Raw genomic sequence first — 17936 nt, forward strand, 5'->3', positions numbered from 1 at the left:
ATTACTGTGGAGTGTAGCAGATGGATGGGTAGGATAAATTTTACTATTATTCTTGCATATTGCATACTTACTGATGTCATTGTGAAATTGATAAACTGATATGCTCTATATGATGTTATTTACTATTTTATTTACTACTGCTTGTGTGATAAGACCACGTTGAGTTTGATAACTCACTCCTTAGTTTTTCCCATCTTTTGAAATAACTATTGAGGTTAGGGTTCGAACTTGAAATTTGGAGCATATTTGTCTGTTTTCAGCTAAAAATGTCTTTCTGAATTGTTTTATTAATTCTTTTGGTTATTGAATTGTTTTTAAATGGACTGTGGCATGTATTTTAATATTTCATATGGGGTGTAGGGGTTTTCAGTCGGTTAACCGACCCAAAATAACATTAACCGAATTAACCGACCTTTCAAAATTTTTAACCGTTAACCGAACCGAAATTTTTTCAAAAAAATTAACCGAACCGAAATTTTTTCAGTTAATTCGGCCGGTTAACCGAATTAATCGAAAGTTATATTTTTGGTTAAAAATAACTAAATTAACCGAATTACCCGAATTAACCGAATTACCCGAATTACCCGAATTACCCGAATTAACCGACTTGAATCACTACATAAAAAACATTACATAAGTCTTTGAATTTTATTTTTATTTATTAAATTATTTGTAATTTTTATGATTGGGTTGGGTTGGGTACTTTGGTTGGGTTGGATACTTGGGTTTGGATTGGGTTTAGGTGAATAGTGGGCCTATTTATTTATTATAACTTTATTTATTAATTTTTTCGGTTAAACTGAAAAAATTCGGTTAACCAATTGGTTTTGAACCGAATTAACCGTTAACCGAAAATTAAAAAATAATTAATCGACCCCTGACTGAAAAAATTCAGTTAATCGACCGATTAACCGAATTCGGTCAGTTAACCAAATTTTTTCAGTTTTACCCGAATTTTACACACCCCTAATGGGGTGTTTAAGTAGGGATTTGATATTATATGCTTTTACCGTCAAAATCAATTTTGAATAAGATTTTCAGAATTTTACTTTCAATGATTTTGTAAGGGTGCAAATATGATTTTCCTATCAATTTTGGAATGGAAATCAAATTAACAAGATAGCTAAAATAAATTGACGATTCTTAATGTAATAAGTAACTACAGTGAAACCAAATGGAATTGTTTTCTTAAGAACGCTTCTCATCAATTTTAAAAAGAGATGGTTCCTTCTAAGAATTTTGAAACTTTTAATGTCAAACATTTTTTACTGAACTTGAACATTTTACTGGCCATCTCGATGGCTAATGTAACATTCATGATTTGACTATAACGTCTAGGCTGAGTTGAGGAGGCTACGTTAACCACATCAGTTTTAGAATTTTGAGCAAATGTCTTGTTTTCTAAAAATCAAGACAAAAATTATTTCTATTAAAAACGGTTGGTAATCCAACAAAATAAACAAATAAACAATATTTTCTCCTTAAGATTGTTAGGGAAAAAATAAATTTAATAATAAATATAATTTTTGTATATTTTTTTATTCATAAACTTTGTTAAAATTAAATAATAATAAACTTACTTGGAAGTTGCACACTAGAGGTGATCATGGGCCAAGCCGGGCTCAAAAAAAAATTTTGGCCTGCGTCTTAGGCCATGGCCCGGCCCGGCCCGAAATATGGGCTTGAAATTTTGTTCAGGCCTGGCCGAGGATAAAATTCCTAATCCCGAGCTCGGCCTGACCCGGCCTATTTTAAAATTTTATATTTATTATATATTTATTATATATTCAGGCCGGGTCGGGCAGGGCCCAGGCAAAAAAATTGGTGCCCGAGGCTCGGCCCGTTTTCTAAACGGGCCAATTTTTTTGCCCAAACCCTCTCATATTTCGGGTTGACCGTCGAGCCGGGTCAGGCTGCCCAACCCATGATCACCTCTATTGCACACTTACTAATCAAGAATAGATTTGATGAATAGAAAGCTTAAGTTGTTGCTAAAGATTAAACCCTTTGTCCTTAAGGCAAAATCACCTATCACTTGGTGCACACGGTTTTGATGCGATTGCTTCCCAAAACTTTAACACCACCACCTCAGAGAATTACACACCTCTTGAAGATAAACGAACTTATAAAATTTAACTCAATTTTTTTCTCTACAACAATAAATCCATAAGCTAAATAAACACAGTAAATCTTTTAAAAGAACTTCAAACTTTCTTCAATAAACTTTTCTTGAAAACAAGAGATACAATGAGGTAAAGAAATATCACACTATTTGTTTTTATTAATTAAAACTTAATTGTAAGTTCATAAAACTTGCAATAAATTGTATATAAAAAGTTTTTAAAGCTTCATTAAAACCATATACGTTTTGTACTTCTTAAAGAATTTTTCTTTTTTTTTTCTTTCAGAAACTTATAAAACATATTGTTGTTTTATTATTTTTATTAAATTATTCTAAAAATGATTAAAATATTCTAATAGACGATTCTTTAGCTATAGAACAACCAACTGCCACCCTTTTGCAAATATGAGCATCTCCTGATGATGGTCTCTAGCCATTTTTCTAGTAAGATAAAGACCGAGCTTTGGAATAATAGTCTTTGTGTTCTAAGGTTGGGCTAAACTTGCATCGTGCAGGGGTTTTGCCCTTTCCAACAGGGGTGAAGCTAGAAAAATTTTTAGGGATTGAAATTAAATTATAATTTTTATGATCGTGAAAATGCAATTTTACCATTTTAATAACTTATATCTTTATAATTTTTAAAGGATTAAATCAATTTTTATCATTTTTAGGGGGCCAAAGTGCAATTTACCTTTACTAATTTAAAATTTTAAAAATTTAAAGGGCCTAAATAAAAAATTTTCATTTTAAAGGGGGTCGAGCCCCTACCATACCCCTAGCTACGCTCCTGCTTCCCAAAACCTATCTAGCAATTAGGAGTGTGGTTGTTCAATGAAACTTTTCCCATGGTGTTGTAATTCATCTTTTCTAGGATTTCCTTGTCTATCGAGTTTAACCCGATTTTTCTCTTGATTGTATGAGCTTTCATTTTTAAACATTGATTTTAGATTTGGCATAATTGTAAAAAAAAAAACCCCATCAACGTTTGGGGGCTTTTGGTTTTGTGCCCTTAACCTCTCATTTTTATTGACACCTTCAACATTATGATTTCAGAAATCAGCCCAATTTTAACAATAAATGTGAGTTGTCTGTCAGTCAAGTGCTGGTCAACGAAGTAAGCCTATGTGACGTCATAGATGACATCATCCTTTTTTCATATTTTTCCATCTTCTTTCTTCTTCTCATTTTCTCTTTTTCCCTACGGTTACAATAAAAAAATTGCAATTCTCTTTTAGTTTCAACTCCACCATTTAACACCTTACTTTTCCAAAAGCTTCACTTACACTGAGATTCAACACCACTTTGGTATTTATATTATAAGGCATTCAAACAAAACATTTAGATCAGGACAGAGCTCATACTAATATCAGAATCGAATCAAAGGTTTGCTAAGCAGCTAAAACAACTCCATCGATTAATAAAAAATAAAAAAAATTGAGTTTTGGTTCTCAAATGCTCAAGATGCACACACACATACATAGCAGAAGGGTCACTAACCAATTCATCATTGCAATAAACCTCGAAAACACCGAAGCTTTGCAGAAAAGACTGCATTACATTCCCAAAAAGCCAAGCAGATGTAATGGACCCGAAACTGTTTGCACGCGAGGAATAATACCACAGCGGTGGTGTCATAATCCTAATCATAGGAAAAATCTATTCACTTGCCATCATAATCCCTACAACTCCAAATTGGAAAACTGGAACCACTTTCGAAAGCTAATGTTTCGGCAATGTGGTGGATAGTTATCAAGCATTACATCAATTCCAAGAAATTGGGCTTCTAACATCTCTATTGTCAAAATAGTTCCCCTGTAAATTTTCATCAATTACATGTTCAATTATCACTTGAGGAAAAATATCAACTATAATATCCAAAGAAAAGGAAAACATCAAAAGAAAAAAATCAAATAGAACCTGCAAGAGCATGAAGTGCAGAAATTGATATTCATCTTACTGCCATAGCTGATTCCTCCAATAGCGTTAGGTTTCTCAGAAGGAAAAAAAAGAAAGGAGATAAATTGAATAAGAAATTCAATTAAAATAATGGATGAATGATTAAAGTTACCTGTAAAAGAAATATCTAAGGTTTCAGGATTGAGTGGAGGTTTGGGTAGGTGGGGATGATGGTGGTGATGGTGTGAGTGAAGCTTTTAGAAAAGTGAGGTGTTAAATGGTGGAGTTCAAAATTGAAAGGGAACTACAATTTTTTTTTACTCTAACAACAGCTACAAGGAAAGAGAAGAAGGGAGAAGAATAAAGAAGATGGAAACAAAATGAAAAAAAAATGATGCCATTTATGACGTCACATAGGCTTACTTCGTTGATCAACGCTTGACTGACGGTCAACTCATGTTTACTGTTAGAATTGGGTTGATTTTTGAAAAAATTATAATGTTGAAGGTGTCAATAAAAAAAAGGTCAAATGCACAAAACCAAAAGCCCCCAAACATTGAGGGTTTTTTTTTTTTTATAATTATGCCTTTAGATTTCAAGTTCTTATTAACCAGCTGAAATGGAGGACCTTCAAGTAGAAGCGATCATACGTATTTACTCAATTTCTTTGAGTAAATTGTTGAAACCTTGTTTTGCAATGTAACGATCCCTCTAATTTTTTTGGCTGTTTAGAAGGGTTAATAAGGCTTGTTTGTTATCTAAGATTTTCTATTGGTGTATTGTCCATGTTCTCTTAAAGGTTTGCTATCCTGTGTTTCTAGGATCTTTTGTGTCTCTTCTAATGAAATGAAATCTACTTCTAATTTGTTCAAAAAAAAAGAATTACATTGATTGAGGGTGGGTTTGGATGGGAGACGAGATGCGATGTGTTTTGCTTACTTTTAGTCTCACTACAGTATCGCTACAATATCTAATCTCACCGCAATCGCTGTTTTTACACTAATCACAGGTAAACGCACCGTCCATCCAAACTCAGCTTGAAACAAAATTAAATGTGATATATGTCAAATAGTATGTGTGCATTCAAATTTTTAGCTCACATTAATTCGAAGTTAGATTTGGACCACCTTTATCTCCTATTTCTTATAAAAAAAACTTAAATATTTTATCATAATAAATAAAAAAATGATATTTATAGGTATTATAGATTACAATGCTCAAATTTTCTTTTATATATTTAGTGTAAGTTATAGATTTAGTTCTTATATTTAGATTTGGTCATTTTCAGTTACCTATTTTTTCTTTTTATAAATTTTGAAATTTTATTTTTTACTCAAATGCTATCCATTAAATTCGTTAAGTTAAATTATGTTATTTTCAAAATCTTATGCAGTAAATATATTATCACATGTGAAATGCCATGTGAGCTTGTTATTTTCACATAATACTCACAAAAAAAGTAACAACATTTTAGTTAATGAATTTAATGACTACTATTTGAGTCAGGATTGAATTTTAAATTTCATTGAATTTTAAATTTTGAAATGTATAAACACTAAAAATGATCAAATTGAATAACAAAGACTAAATCTCCTACTTACGCAAAGTATAGTGACTAATAGAAAGTTTTGACTAAACAAATTGAACTATTACTAATAGGATTAAAATTGAAATTCTAAAATTCAAAAAACACATGGACTAAAATTGATCAAATTAAAGTATAAAGACTAAATCTATAAATTAGGCATAGTAGAAGATTTTGAATGTATTAGAGCTGAAATCATGGTCTTTGAGGTGGGCCTATTCTAATACATAAAGTAGGCCCATTATCTTTAACAAATCCAATAATTGAAGGTTTTTTTTTATAACGCTGAAAAAAAACTAGATCCGACTCGACCTGATATCCAAATTGCCGACCCTAAAAATTTGAAAGGCACAAAAACAAAAGCAAATTGTGAAGGAAAAGATGAAGCGAAGCGACTCCCAGTCCCAGAAGAGTTGATGGCAATGACATTGCCTTCTTAGAGTTTTGAAGGATTCAACTTCTTCTGGAATTCGTGTCGCTTTTCTCGGTTCCATTTTATCACCAAATTTTGAAAAACATTATCTGGTAATGATTTTTAATATATATTTTAATTTTGAATGCCAAAATCCTCTCTGTTTATTTATTTATTTAAAATTTATCCTTTTCTGATGTACTATTTTATTTTATTTATTTAATATGTGAAATTTTGAAAAATTCAGTCTCGATGCTGTAATGTGTGTGTGTGTGTGTGTGTGCGCTTCTAAGATTTTTGTATAATTATTTTATTTGCGTATGTATGCTTTTGTAATTTCTGGCAGTGCACAGGAATTAATATTTATTGTTCTAAGAATTAGAATTTGGTGGAGATTTATCCAACATTTGCATTTTATTTAGTGTTTATTTTTTGTTTATAATCAAGCCACTACTTTTTATATCGCCTGGATACAGTAATTGAGAAAACTTTGTTGGCTAGGATTAATTATATGAAGCATAGTTATAATAATTTTGTTAATTTCGTTGCGCCAAAGCAGTGACTGGTCTGGTAACGAATCTCTTCCTAACAAGTTTTATATGTTTGTTGGCTTCTTTTCTTTCTCTTTCATATTCATGGCATTGCTTTTTGGTTCCATCCTTGTTTGGTATGTGAATGTTTAGTTGTTCAAAATTATGCTAAATAGGACTCAGTTTATGTTATTTGAAGTTATAAAATTGAGCGAGTTTTGCTTCTGTAAGTAAATTCTATGGCAAGCATTTAGTCTTGCTTTTCGTATCTCTATCCCTTTTTATAATCCTTTGGACTATATAACATTTTAAAGAAGTCTAAAGAGCAATGTAGGAATGTAATGTGTTAATTTGTTTCTCAGGTTGGTTACATTACTTATAAATTATATCATGAAAAGGTGACTTTTTCTGTAATGACATTTTAGTTTGGACTATAATGTTGTAAACTGCCTTGGGCTGGAGAATTTTTATAAGCAAATTGATATTTTTGTGATTAAAGCTTCATATGAAGTCAGGACCTGACCTTGTGTGTTTCAGTAGATGCAGCAAATGGAGGAAGTGGACATTGATTCAGTATTGGACATGCCCAACACTGTCGATAAGCTATCTGTACAGCAAATGAACAGATGGGATTATGTTGAACAAGAAAGTAAAATTTCAGTGCTTAGTCATTTGAGAGGTTCTAATACTGCAGGCAAAGAATCTTTGGATACGCTAAGGAGAAGAGGTAGGTTGGTTGTTGAAAAAGGACACAACCGAAAACATTATATACACCCACGAAAACTTTCAGGTAGTGTTGATGAAATTGAACATAGGAAAAACACCATTATCTTATCCCCCCTAGAGAATTCTCAAGCAAATGCTCCTTTATTTGGGAAAACTGCAGTGGAGAGAAGCAGGAATTCCATTACAGAGCACATGGATAAAGGAAAAGCTCCTTGCTCTAAGTTGCCTTTTAAGTCATCTGTATTCCAAGAAAATCATGCTGTTATAGATTTAACTGAAAAGAAAATGTACAATCAAATACCTGAAAGGCCATTTCCACAAGGTGGATCAACAAATCACTTAGCTGAAGGAAGAAAAGAATGTCAGCTACCAAGAATTGGTGGTTCTTTCTTTCATAACTCTGCAGACGGTTCTGCAAAATCCAGAAATAACTGCAAAGGAAAGGAGAAAATAGATGGCATAGAATTTAAAAGTGTAGGGTTGGTTATGGATCGTGGAAAAGGGGTGGATCCTTCCCATGGGTCCCCACGTAGAATGGAAAAACAATTGCCTGCATCTCACCGTTCTTTTGTCTCGCCAAGAGCAGTTGGGAGAAAAAAATTGGTTCAAAATGGCTGTATCTCTCCCCAGAATATAGCTATCAGGGACAAGACACTGGAAATTAACAAACAATCCCTAAACAGCTTTAAAGTTGAACAAAATTTTGGGAATGTGGCTAGCTATGGTAAAGGAAAAGGAGTTGTTTATTCTCACACACCTAAGGAGCATGAAACCAATTTCATTAATTTATCTGGGAGGTAACTTTTAATTAATGTTCTTCTCCAACTATTTTTTTTCCTATTGTCAATTGGATGCTTTCTTTTTTATTGTTGATTTATTTCATTTATTTTGTTAAAATGTTTGCAAAAGAGATGGCCAGGCTGGTACATTTCAGCCAAAAGCTTTTAAACAACATCCAATAAAAGGACAATGTAGCAGGCTTTTAGAATTCAGAACTTTTTTTTATTGATGTCCATAGTATTGGTCAGTTAATTTTTTCAATGCTTAATTCTAAGTAGAAGGCCCTTATGACTAAAATGTGTTGTCTTCTTGCTGCAGTCCTATATATAACAATATGGAAGCTAATGGTTTTGGTGATTCAAATAGAGATGCATGCTTTGAAGAAAAAGGTGGCTGGAGAAGCACACACTACCACTCAGACAATGCAGATCAGGCAGTTGGACATCATTTCATCAGATTTAATAATATACGATCCCAAGTGAGTCAACAAAATGAAAATATTGTTGTGAAAAGAGATAATGCTAGTGGAGGAAACAATAGGACCACATGTGATGGTCCAGAAAGTCATGATGCAACTGAAAAAGCTGGTGTGATTGTCTCAAAATTCAACCAAAGAAGTGAACCTTCTAGTGCAAAAAACATACTGCCTAAAAGGCAAACAAAACATGTATTGAACTCAAGAAATAGTGGTTTTGGTGATTCAAATAGAGATGCATGCTTTGAAGGAAAAGGTGGCTGGAAAAGCACACATTACTGCTCACAGAATGCAGATCAGACAGTTGGACATCATTTTAGCAGATTGAATAATGTACGATGCGAAGTGAGTCAACAAAATGAAAATATAGTTGTGAAAAGAGATAATGCTAGTGGAGAAAAGAACAGGACTGTATGTGATGGTCCAGAAAATCATGATGCAACTAAAACAGCTCCTATGATTGTCTCAAAATTCAACCACATAAGTGAACCTTCTCATGCAAAAAACATGCTGCCTAAAAGGCAAACACAACATGCATTAAACTCAAGAAATAGTGATGAAAGTGCTAGGGTCATTCCTAATGACTCAGACATTGTGTTTCTTGGTTCATCTAGGAAGTCATCTAGTTCAAGGTCATCTAGAATTAATGGGAAACATCTGGATGTTTTGGATCTTTATGAGTCATCTGAAATTAGAGGGGAAAATTCCAATAATATGGAGAATGGAAATGATGAGGACTCCGAGGATAGGGCAAGACAAATTGAAGCAGATGAAATGTTGGCCCGTGAACTGCAAGAACAATTATATCATGAGGTACTTATAGTTGGTGATAGCAAGGTTGATTATGTTATTATTTGACACTTTCTCCCTCCAATAGTGGTGACTTGTTTATTTACATGCATTAGCTTTAAATGTTTATGAACCTTTTAACAGGTTGATGGAGACATTGCATGGGCACTTCAGCTGGAGGAGCACACACTCCATCCAACTATTCAGAATATCCAAGAGCCAGATCATGTTAGTAAGCTTTAATTTTCTTTTTCTCTTTTTAAATGATGATACTTGAGAGCCTACATTATGTGCATCATGAAATCACTCATGCCGAAGGTTTAAGATAGCTGCAAGATTTGTGTCTAAACCAGAAAAAATAGAAAGAACTTGGGTGTAGTAATGTTGTTCCTAAATCTCAGCACAGTAAATGATAAGGTTTATATGCAAATCTTGATGTTATTACTCAACAAGGGATTTTGCAGTTCATCATTATTTAAGCTTTTGCATGCTTGATTGTGTTTGTTTAATCTTGATTTGAACTTTTTTGTTCAAGCTTGTGAACACATGTATTTTTTTATTTTGAAGTTATTAGTGCTAGCTTAGGTGTCCATGTTTGTTGTACCCAGGAATTGGAATCAAATCCTGCTATCACAAGGGATAGAGGAAAGTGGGGAGGGCTGACCCCCCTTGTCTAGCCTGGTTGTTGGACCTAATAATGTTTTGAAACTGGTAAATTCAATAACTTTGGGAATTTGTTATACTCCTCGTGTACTCTATATCTATGGAAGCCATATTTAAAGTTGAAAAATAATAATTTTATTTGAAAGAATATGAAAGAGGTTGTATATGCTAGAAAGCCTGTCCTCTCAGAATCATTATTTGGATGCTTTAGCAGCTATCGTTATATTTTTAAAAAGGTAGAGGTCCAACTTAATGAATGCACTTCCTGTTGCTGCAGGATTGTATATTTCTAATTTTAAAAAGGGCATAATATTAATAAATAGTATATTTCATTTAAGCTATTCAACTTGAGTGAAAAGACCTTTTTTGTAGGATTGTATATTTGTATTTATCAGACAATAGAATCATGAAATATGCTAATATTCAGTCAAGTTTTCATAAATAGTATATTTCATTTAAGCTATTCAACTTGAGTGAAAAGACCTTTTTTGTAGGATTGTATATTTGTATTTATCAGACAATAGAATCATGAAATATGCTAATATTCAGTCAAGTTTTCTCTTTTTTGTCTAGCATAAAAGAAATGTATTGCTTTATCCCTTTTGTACCCTTTTTTATGTACTTTAGATGGTAAATGATGGCTCGTAAACTATGAAATGGATGCTTCTCTTTTTGGATTTGTATAAGTGCCTCTCTGTAATATTATTATTTCCCACTTGTGCAGATAGGCTCAACAAGGCATTATCGTACCCAGTCTCCATTCCCGACTTTTCAGGATTCTTCTAATTGGATTGCTCGTTTCCCTACTGATAGACTGCCATGGTTAAGGAGTCGAGTTTTGGATCAACTGCGAGTGACATTGTCTAGGACTAGGAATTTTCAATCTTCTTTGGGCATGGATTTGGATATGGTAATTGTTTTGCCCTGTTCTATCCTGTATTTTTTTTCCTTCAACATTACCTGATTTCTGGCTTTCTGATACAGAGACTTGATATATTGGAAGCCATGGAGGCTGTAATTGGAGATGCTGATGGCATGGGAATGGCTAGTCAAATTTTCCAAGTTCAACATGATTTTAATGAGTAAGATTTTTCTATTATTGTTACTATTAAAACTGGATTTTGGATTTACCATATTACATGATCGAAACATGCATTTGGTAGACAATATTTAGGAATTGCAGCTGTGCCATTGTTTTTGGCAAAGATTATTGTCTTGGGCAGCCAATATAAATGCAGTCACATGGGTTGCTAAGCTATGCAGAAATATTAGGTCTGTATTCAGACTTGGCTTCAGCTTTGGTCAGTGGCCAGTTCAGAAAATTTTTTGGTAGACAATGTATGGGATTTTAGCCGTATTATTTCTTTGTGGCTTTCTTCAAGACTGAAATATGCTGGTTCGCTATTGTATTGATGTAAAATAGGTTTATTAGAAACCACACTACCTGTATGAAAACAAAGTAGTTGGAAACCATCTGTTTTGGTTGAATACGTTTATTGCAAGATGCAAATAATTGCCTACTTGGACTGGTTCTTGATTACAGGGTTTGAAGTAGCCAAAAATTGGAAAAATATTATAGTGTAAATCTTGCAACTATTTAGAGGCTGGAAGCATTAGTGTACATTGATAGTTAACAAGCTACTATGGGACTCTGGCTTGGTATGTCCAAAATTGTGGTAATTTGCAAGCCAGGAATGCTTTGCAAAATGGTGAAGCTATAGCATTTCAAAATAATCCATGAACCTCTCTATAAGATTATTTTAATGTGCCCAATTTCTCCTCCTTTTCAAGTATTTTTATTGACAGTTCAAAATTAGTTGGTACAGACATTTCATCCAAGCTTAAATCTAATAATGGATAGACCACCCAGTTTTGGGTCAACAAGCAGTTACCTTATTGCAGTTTGTTCAAAGAAAATTAAGATGATGGTATTTTGTATAATAACATGTCATTGTGTCGGTAGGAGTATCCTGGATTGTTAATAATATCTTTCTATAGCTTTAACTTCAACAATTCATCTTTGTATTGTGTACTTTCTACCTATGTTTTATCAAATTTCTACATCGCTTAATTTTGTTTTTGCAGTTTCTATCTTCATGGGGTTACAACTGTTAACTTGAAGAGTTAAAGTTGTTATATCTTGTCTTGTTTTTCATTTTTCTTGCAGAAATGATTATGAAATGCTGTTGGCCCTTGATGACAATAATCATCAGTATGGTGGTGCGTCTATTAATCAGATTAACAGTTTACCATTATCCAAAGTGCAGGTATATATATATGTTTGTAGCTTGTGAAATAACACCATATAGATAGGTGTTCTAATTTTTTTGCTTTTCACATCCGCTCATGTGCAAATACACTGCATTATTTATGTTTTGCTCTCCAAACCTAATTTCTAATTATTGTTTTCATCCCCTTATTAATGCATCTAGACTAATAACTTTGAAGAAGCTTGCGCTGTATGCCTTGAAACCCCTGCAATTGGAGATACCATTCGTCATCTTCCTTGTCTACATAAATTTCACAAGGATGTAATGCTGTCTACCTTTTTCTAATCTTCAATGCCATTATGTTTTTCCTTTTCTTGGATTGATTTTCAGATCTCATAGCGGATGAAGTTAAAAAGTCTTTAATATATAATTTTTTCATTCCCCTTATATGGCAGTGTATTGATCCATGGCTCAGCAGAAAGAAATCATGCCCGGTTTGCAAGTCATCTATAACTTGAATGGGGGTATTATCATGCATGATGGTAAAAATGTCTTAAGGAGGTATGTTTCTATTAATTTACTCCTTTAAGCTTTTTGTATGCATGAACTTGTTGGCAGCATGAAAATGACATGGGATGAATAACTAAAACACGATATGAGACGCGAAGAAAATAACAGTGCCATGATGAGTATGTCAAAATCTATCTAAAATGAATTCTTAGGTAAAAATGAGGGTGGTTTGCTGATATAATTCTACAAACTGTGGTCATTGTATATGGATGTTATCTTTTGCCTTGCCTGCAGATTTGACCGACACAAACAGAAACTAGTAGGGAACAGGAAGCTTGATGAGAGAACTGTTAAAAGGTAATGAAAGGTCCTTTTATTTTGTATTTTGTCGAAAGCTGATATTATTTTTGAATTTTCCACTACACCTCCCCATTTGAAAGGCATTTATTTTCAGCCATATTTGCAAGTGTATCATTGCTCCTCTGCCTTCTGTTCACATTTTATTTTCCTTGTATATCTCATTTGAGAAGTGAGAGGAATATATTTATGGAATAACATAAAGTATATGTACAAGTAAATACTACAATCGATTTGTTAAGAAATAAATTATACAGAATTATAAATAAGACTCTTAAAATTATTTAGTTTTTCACCAAGCTGATATCTTCTCTATATATCTACCTACATGAAAAAAGGGAAGAAGAAATGGAAATTGTTTACACATCAAAGTGACAGCAGCCAAAAAGCTGCAATTCTCTAAAAATAGATTAGGGTGCAGCCGCTGTGCCACAGGATGAAATACCCAGGTAAAAGCACCACACCTTTGTTTCAGCTCCACCAGCAGTAGTAGCAGCTTTAGGCTGTGTTTCCTTTATGAAAAATTAATTTCCGAAAATGAATTTATTTTTTGAAAATTTTGATTTTTTCTAAGCATTTCTTTTCTGGGAGATTCTTCAAAAAAAAAATTTCTAAGGCTAAGTATTGTACATTCAAGAATACTTTTTGTTTAAAAATACTTTCAAAAATAATTTTTGAACATAATGTTAATTGTATTTAAAATGAAATAATTGATATTATTGCTTGAATACAATTTAAATTATATATACTAGTGGCTAGCTAGTATATAAAAAAAGCCTCCAAAATACTACATCTTGATAAAAATAAACCCTTAATTTTAATTTATGTACTTTTTTACCCATGATTTTATTTGTTACAAGGATTTAATCTAAATCTCTTACTAAACACCAAAAACTATGGATTATAACTCTTTTAATGTACTAATTTTAATCTAAATCTCTTACTAAACACCAAAAACTATGGATTATAACTCTTTTAATGTACTAATTTTATTCTAAGGAAAAGAAAGTAGCACCCTTCCAAATCTCACGCTTGGTTTTCTCAGAACAAAAATGATAATGCTCAGGCTTTTGAAGTCAACTTTTCTGTATTCAAAATTGCTTTCGTTTGAGGCTTATTGTATGCAAAATTCCCTTGAAAATAATTCAGTAATGAATTGATTTTCAATCGAAAATAATATTTAAGCAACCAATTAAAACTTCATCTTTTGATATCTTTTAATTTTATCACATGACGAAATTTGATAATTTTTGTTATTTGTACAAAAAATGATAAAAATATAAAAGATCAGTTTTTTCAAAAAAATTATAATTTGTAAATTTATAAAAATGAAAAAAAAAATTTAGAATTTTCAAAAATTATAAAAATATTACCCGTAACTTTATTAATCAAATTCCATATATGATATGTTATAAATTGCATGCTCACTACCAAGTTAAACATGAAATTACTGTTATCACAGTTTGGCTTTCAATCATAAATCAATGTTAAAGAAAGAAAACGTAAAGCGTATGAAAAATATCGTCTAATTAAGACTAAGGTTTTGAATATTATTGAAGTAGAAAGATCTGTCTCAATTGTAAAATTTATTTTCATAACAAATATCCTAACTTGACATAGACTAGGTTTCAGTTTTTCAATATACTCAAATAACACGAAAGGAAACAATGGTAGATTCATGCCTTTCACGCCAAATTGTGATAAAAGTTATACCACTCCCAATCTATACACGTGTCAACAAAATATATGGTTTTGATCCCTGTTGACTCCGTTCGGAGTTGTGACCACCCTCGTACCCGACCTGATCTTTGAGTCATAGTACTGAGATGTTAAATTCGTTGCTAGAGCAACTACTATTAAATTTAATCCATTTTATCATTTTAATCAAACTACTAGGATCAATTAGCGTTTACAATAAAATTTAAAAATTTATCTAAACTCAATTCGAGCTTCGATAGCTCTTGTAACAATTTATAATTGAATAGTAACCAAATTACAAAGTTTTCAAAATCCCGAGCCAACGTCGCAAAGTTGAGGGTTCCTCGTTGCGACGTCATCCACTGACTTGAGCTCGTCGCGACGTCAATTCTGTGTCCAATTGATTTCCATTCTATCATTTCTCATCACCTACAATCAAGTTTATATATCACAATTCAACCAATTTCACTCAACATATCATTCACATGTATCTACTTTCAATTTCAACACCATATAATTCTCAATCAAATTTATAAAATTAACACAACTATTAAAGTTTTACAGATAAGTTCATTAATACATCATATAACAGTTATTCACTTAATGTCTCAACAATTCATTTAAACTTCTCTTATGTATTAGCAATTCCATCACTTGTAACAACTTTCTAATATTACAACTCTTCTATTATTATTTTTTCTTTCCATCCTCCTCCCCATTCCACATCCTATAAGTGCATGTATTCATACAAGAATTTATGGCTTTTAGTATAACATGTCTATATGCAACATTAATTATGATTTTACTAATTACATATATACTTTTAACAAGGTTGTCTACTTGAGTAGTAGTCACTAAATTCTTTATATCTTGGCCTACATAATACAAAATTTTGATCCACTTGTTTCTTTTGAAACTAGTCTCAATTAAATTTTTATAATAAAAATTTCATAATTTCCACTTTAGCCAATTAATACAGTATTTTTTTAAAACTTTCCCATGTTCTGTTGCTAAACAACTTAGACCGTCTTCGCTAAAAATTATTTATCTTTCAGTACGGGATTTGTATAATGTTTCCAGTTGCTTCCCTTAAAAATAGACTCATAAATATTTTAATCATATAAATTCCATCTCTTAAAATTTTTTGTATAATTTGTAATAATTTTTCAAAGTCAGAACAGGGAAACCCGAAATCATTCTGACCTTGTCTCACAAAAAATCATATATCTCATAATTTACAATTTCATTACTTACATCATTTCTTTAATACAAAACTAGACTCAATAATCTTTAATTCAATATTTAATTCAACCTCTAAATCAATTTCTAAAATTGTTGGTGAATTTTCAAAGTTAAACTACTGTTTCTATTTAAAATTGTTTTAATGAATTTATTTATTTATTATGATTTATATCACTCATACCAACACTTGACATTTATTTTACTTTTCAACTATTAAATTGTTATACAAGATCACTTGATTATATATATCATCACACTTTTCTAGGATATATAGCTCATCTAGCTAACAGTTAAATATAGCCTGATGTAGATTTCCTACTATCTTGGCACCTAGCGAAATTAGAATCAAAATACCCTACAACCTTAAAATGATCTGATCTTTCATAAGTGAGCATGTAATCTTTTGTTCTCTGAATATACCTTATAACCCTCTTGGTTGCTATCCAATGGTCCATACTAGAGTTGCTTAAATATCTGCCTCACATCCCAACAATATATGCAATATCTAGACACGTACATACTTGAGCATACATTAGACTCTCAGTAGCTGATGCATAAGGAATCTTTTGTATGTCCTGGATTTCAAGGTTACTTTTAGGGCATTGAGTAAGATTAAATTTGACTCCTTTAGCATCAAGGGTTTCACATGGTCTACAACCTTGCATACCAAACATTTTGAGTACTTTATCAATATAGATCTTTTGTGACAATCCAAGAATACCCCAAGATCGGTCTTGATGTATTTGAATTCCTAAGAAAAAAAAGAGGCATCCCCAAAATCTTTCATCTTAAAATGCTTAGATAATAACCTCCTCATTTCATAAATAAGCCTATATCATTAGTGGTAAACAAAATGTCATCGACATATAGAACCAGGAATATATATTTACTCCAATTGAATTTGTGATACACACAATCAACAGCAATATTCATCTCAAAATCAAATGAGATAATTACCTGATGAAACTTATGGTACCATTGACGGGAAGCTTGTTTGAGTACATAGGTCGATTTTGTTAATTTTCAAACCATATTCTTTAGGTCTCCTGACTCAGTTTTCTTGTTGCACCATATAAATTCTATCTTCAATGTCGCCATTGAGAAACATAGTCTTAAGATCCATCTGATGTAACTCAAGATCAAGATGAGCAACAAATTCCATGATCGTCCTAAAAGAGTCTTTCGATGAAACTGGAGAGAGCTTCTGTAAAATCAATGCTTTTTTTAGTATATCCTTTAGCTATGTAATACCCTATACCCAACCTTATCACTAGGTCTGAGTATTGAATGTCACAATCACTCAATTAACTTGAAATATCTTCTAGTCTGACTTATTAAAAAAAATTGTCTTCATTAAATTACAAGATTTAGCTTCAGCTAATGATGTCCATCATTCCAACGCTGCAATTCTTACAATTTTATAACATTAGCATATCTAGCGGTATTTACAATTTTAAATTAAGTCTATAACACGAGTACATCTGATTTAATCCCTGAGGCGTAGCCTCTAGAAATTTTCCCATCTATACACATGAATGACATCTACGTCCACCCCTCACACTGATAGTATTTGGCTTGGTCCCTCCCCTCGATTCATGAGTCAAACATTACCCTACAAATAAGTAGTATTTTCATAAGTTCAAATGAACTTAGTGAGACATTGTAAAAAAAACGAACAACTATCTCGCGTAAACTTTAGGAAGTAAAATTTTAAAAGTCAAAATTTTTCTAACTCCCTATCTATCATTGACCTTCTGTAGATCTCATTAGCATGGTTGTCGCCTTGCCCTTTTTTTTTCTGCCTCATCAACTTACCTCACACAATTAGTTACAAGTTCATTTGCGTACCACTGGCTGTCTTCCATTAATAATCTTCCAAATCTCGGGTCCTTACCCTTATAATTTGGCTCCAAGTTTTAAGTTTATCTTAGTCTAATCTTC

The 17936-nt window shown here is 32.2% G+C and overlaps 1 protein-coding gene across 4 annotated transcripts; it reads left to right on the forward strand.

Moving 5' to 3' along the window:
- Window positions 1-5892: 5892 nt before the first annotated feature.
- LOC107915058 (uncharacterized) lies at window positions 5893-13321 on the forward strand. Of its 4 annotated transcripts, none has more exons than XM_041102334.1 (10): window positions 5893-6128; window positions 7083-8068; window positions 8370-9339; window positions 9460-9543; window positions 10703-10888; window positions 10963-11060; window positions 12146-12245; window positions 12411-12509; window positions 12644-12749; window positions 12993-13321. In XM_041102334.1, exons 2-9 carry the CDS (start codon window positions 7086-7088, stop codon window positions 12704-12706), a joined length of 2583 nt encoding a protein of 860 aa, XP_040958268.1. In that variant the 5' UTR covers window positions 5893-6128; window positions 7083-7085; the 3' UTR covers window positions 12707-12749; window positions 12993-13321. The 4 variants fall into 4 exon arrangements, with proteins under 4 accessions (XP_040958268.1, XP_040958267.1, XP_040958269.1 ...); XM_041102333.1 differs by having other exon boundaries at window positions 5899-6128; window positions 7086-8068; XM_041102335.1 differs by having other exon boundaries at window positions 5899-6128; window positions 7092-8068.
- The last annotated feature ends 4615 nt before the right edge of the window (window positions 13322-17936 follow it).

The sequence above is a fragment of the Gossypium hirsutum genome, chromosome D10 (genome assembly GCF_007990345.1).
Source record: "Gossypium hirsutum isolate 1008001.06 chromosome D10, Gossypium_hirsutum_v2.1, whole genome shotgun sequence".
NCBI classification, from domain to species: Eukaryota; Viridiplantae; Streptophyta; class Magnoliopsida; order Malvales; family Malvaceae; genus Gossypium; species Gossypium hirsutum.

Bases quoted from the DNA above. Each gene is read 5' to 3' on its own strand.
- LOC107915058 (XM_041102334.1), top strand. From the start codon at position 7,086: ATGCAGCAAATGGAGGAAGTGGACATTGATTCAGTATTGGACATGCCC. The intron at 9,340-9,459 runs GTACTTATAGTT...ACCTTTTAACAG, and splicing joins AAGAACAATTATATCATGAG to GTTGATGGAGACATTGCATG. The intron at 12,510-12,643 runs GTAATGCTGTCT...CTTATATGGCAG, and splicing joins TACATAAATTTCACAAGGAT to TGTATTGATCCATGGCTCAG.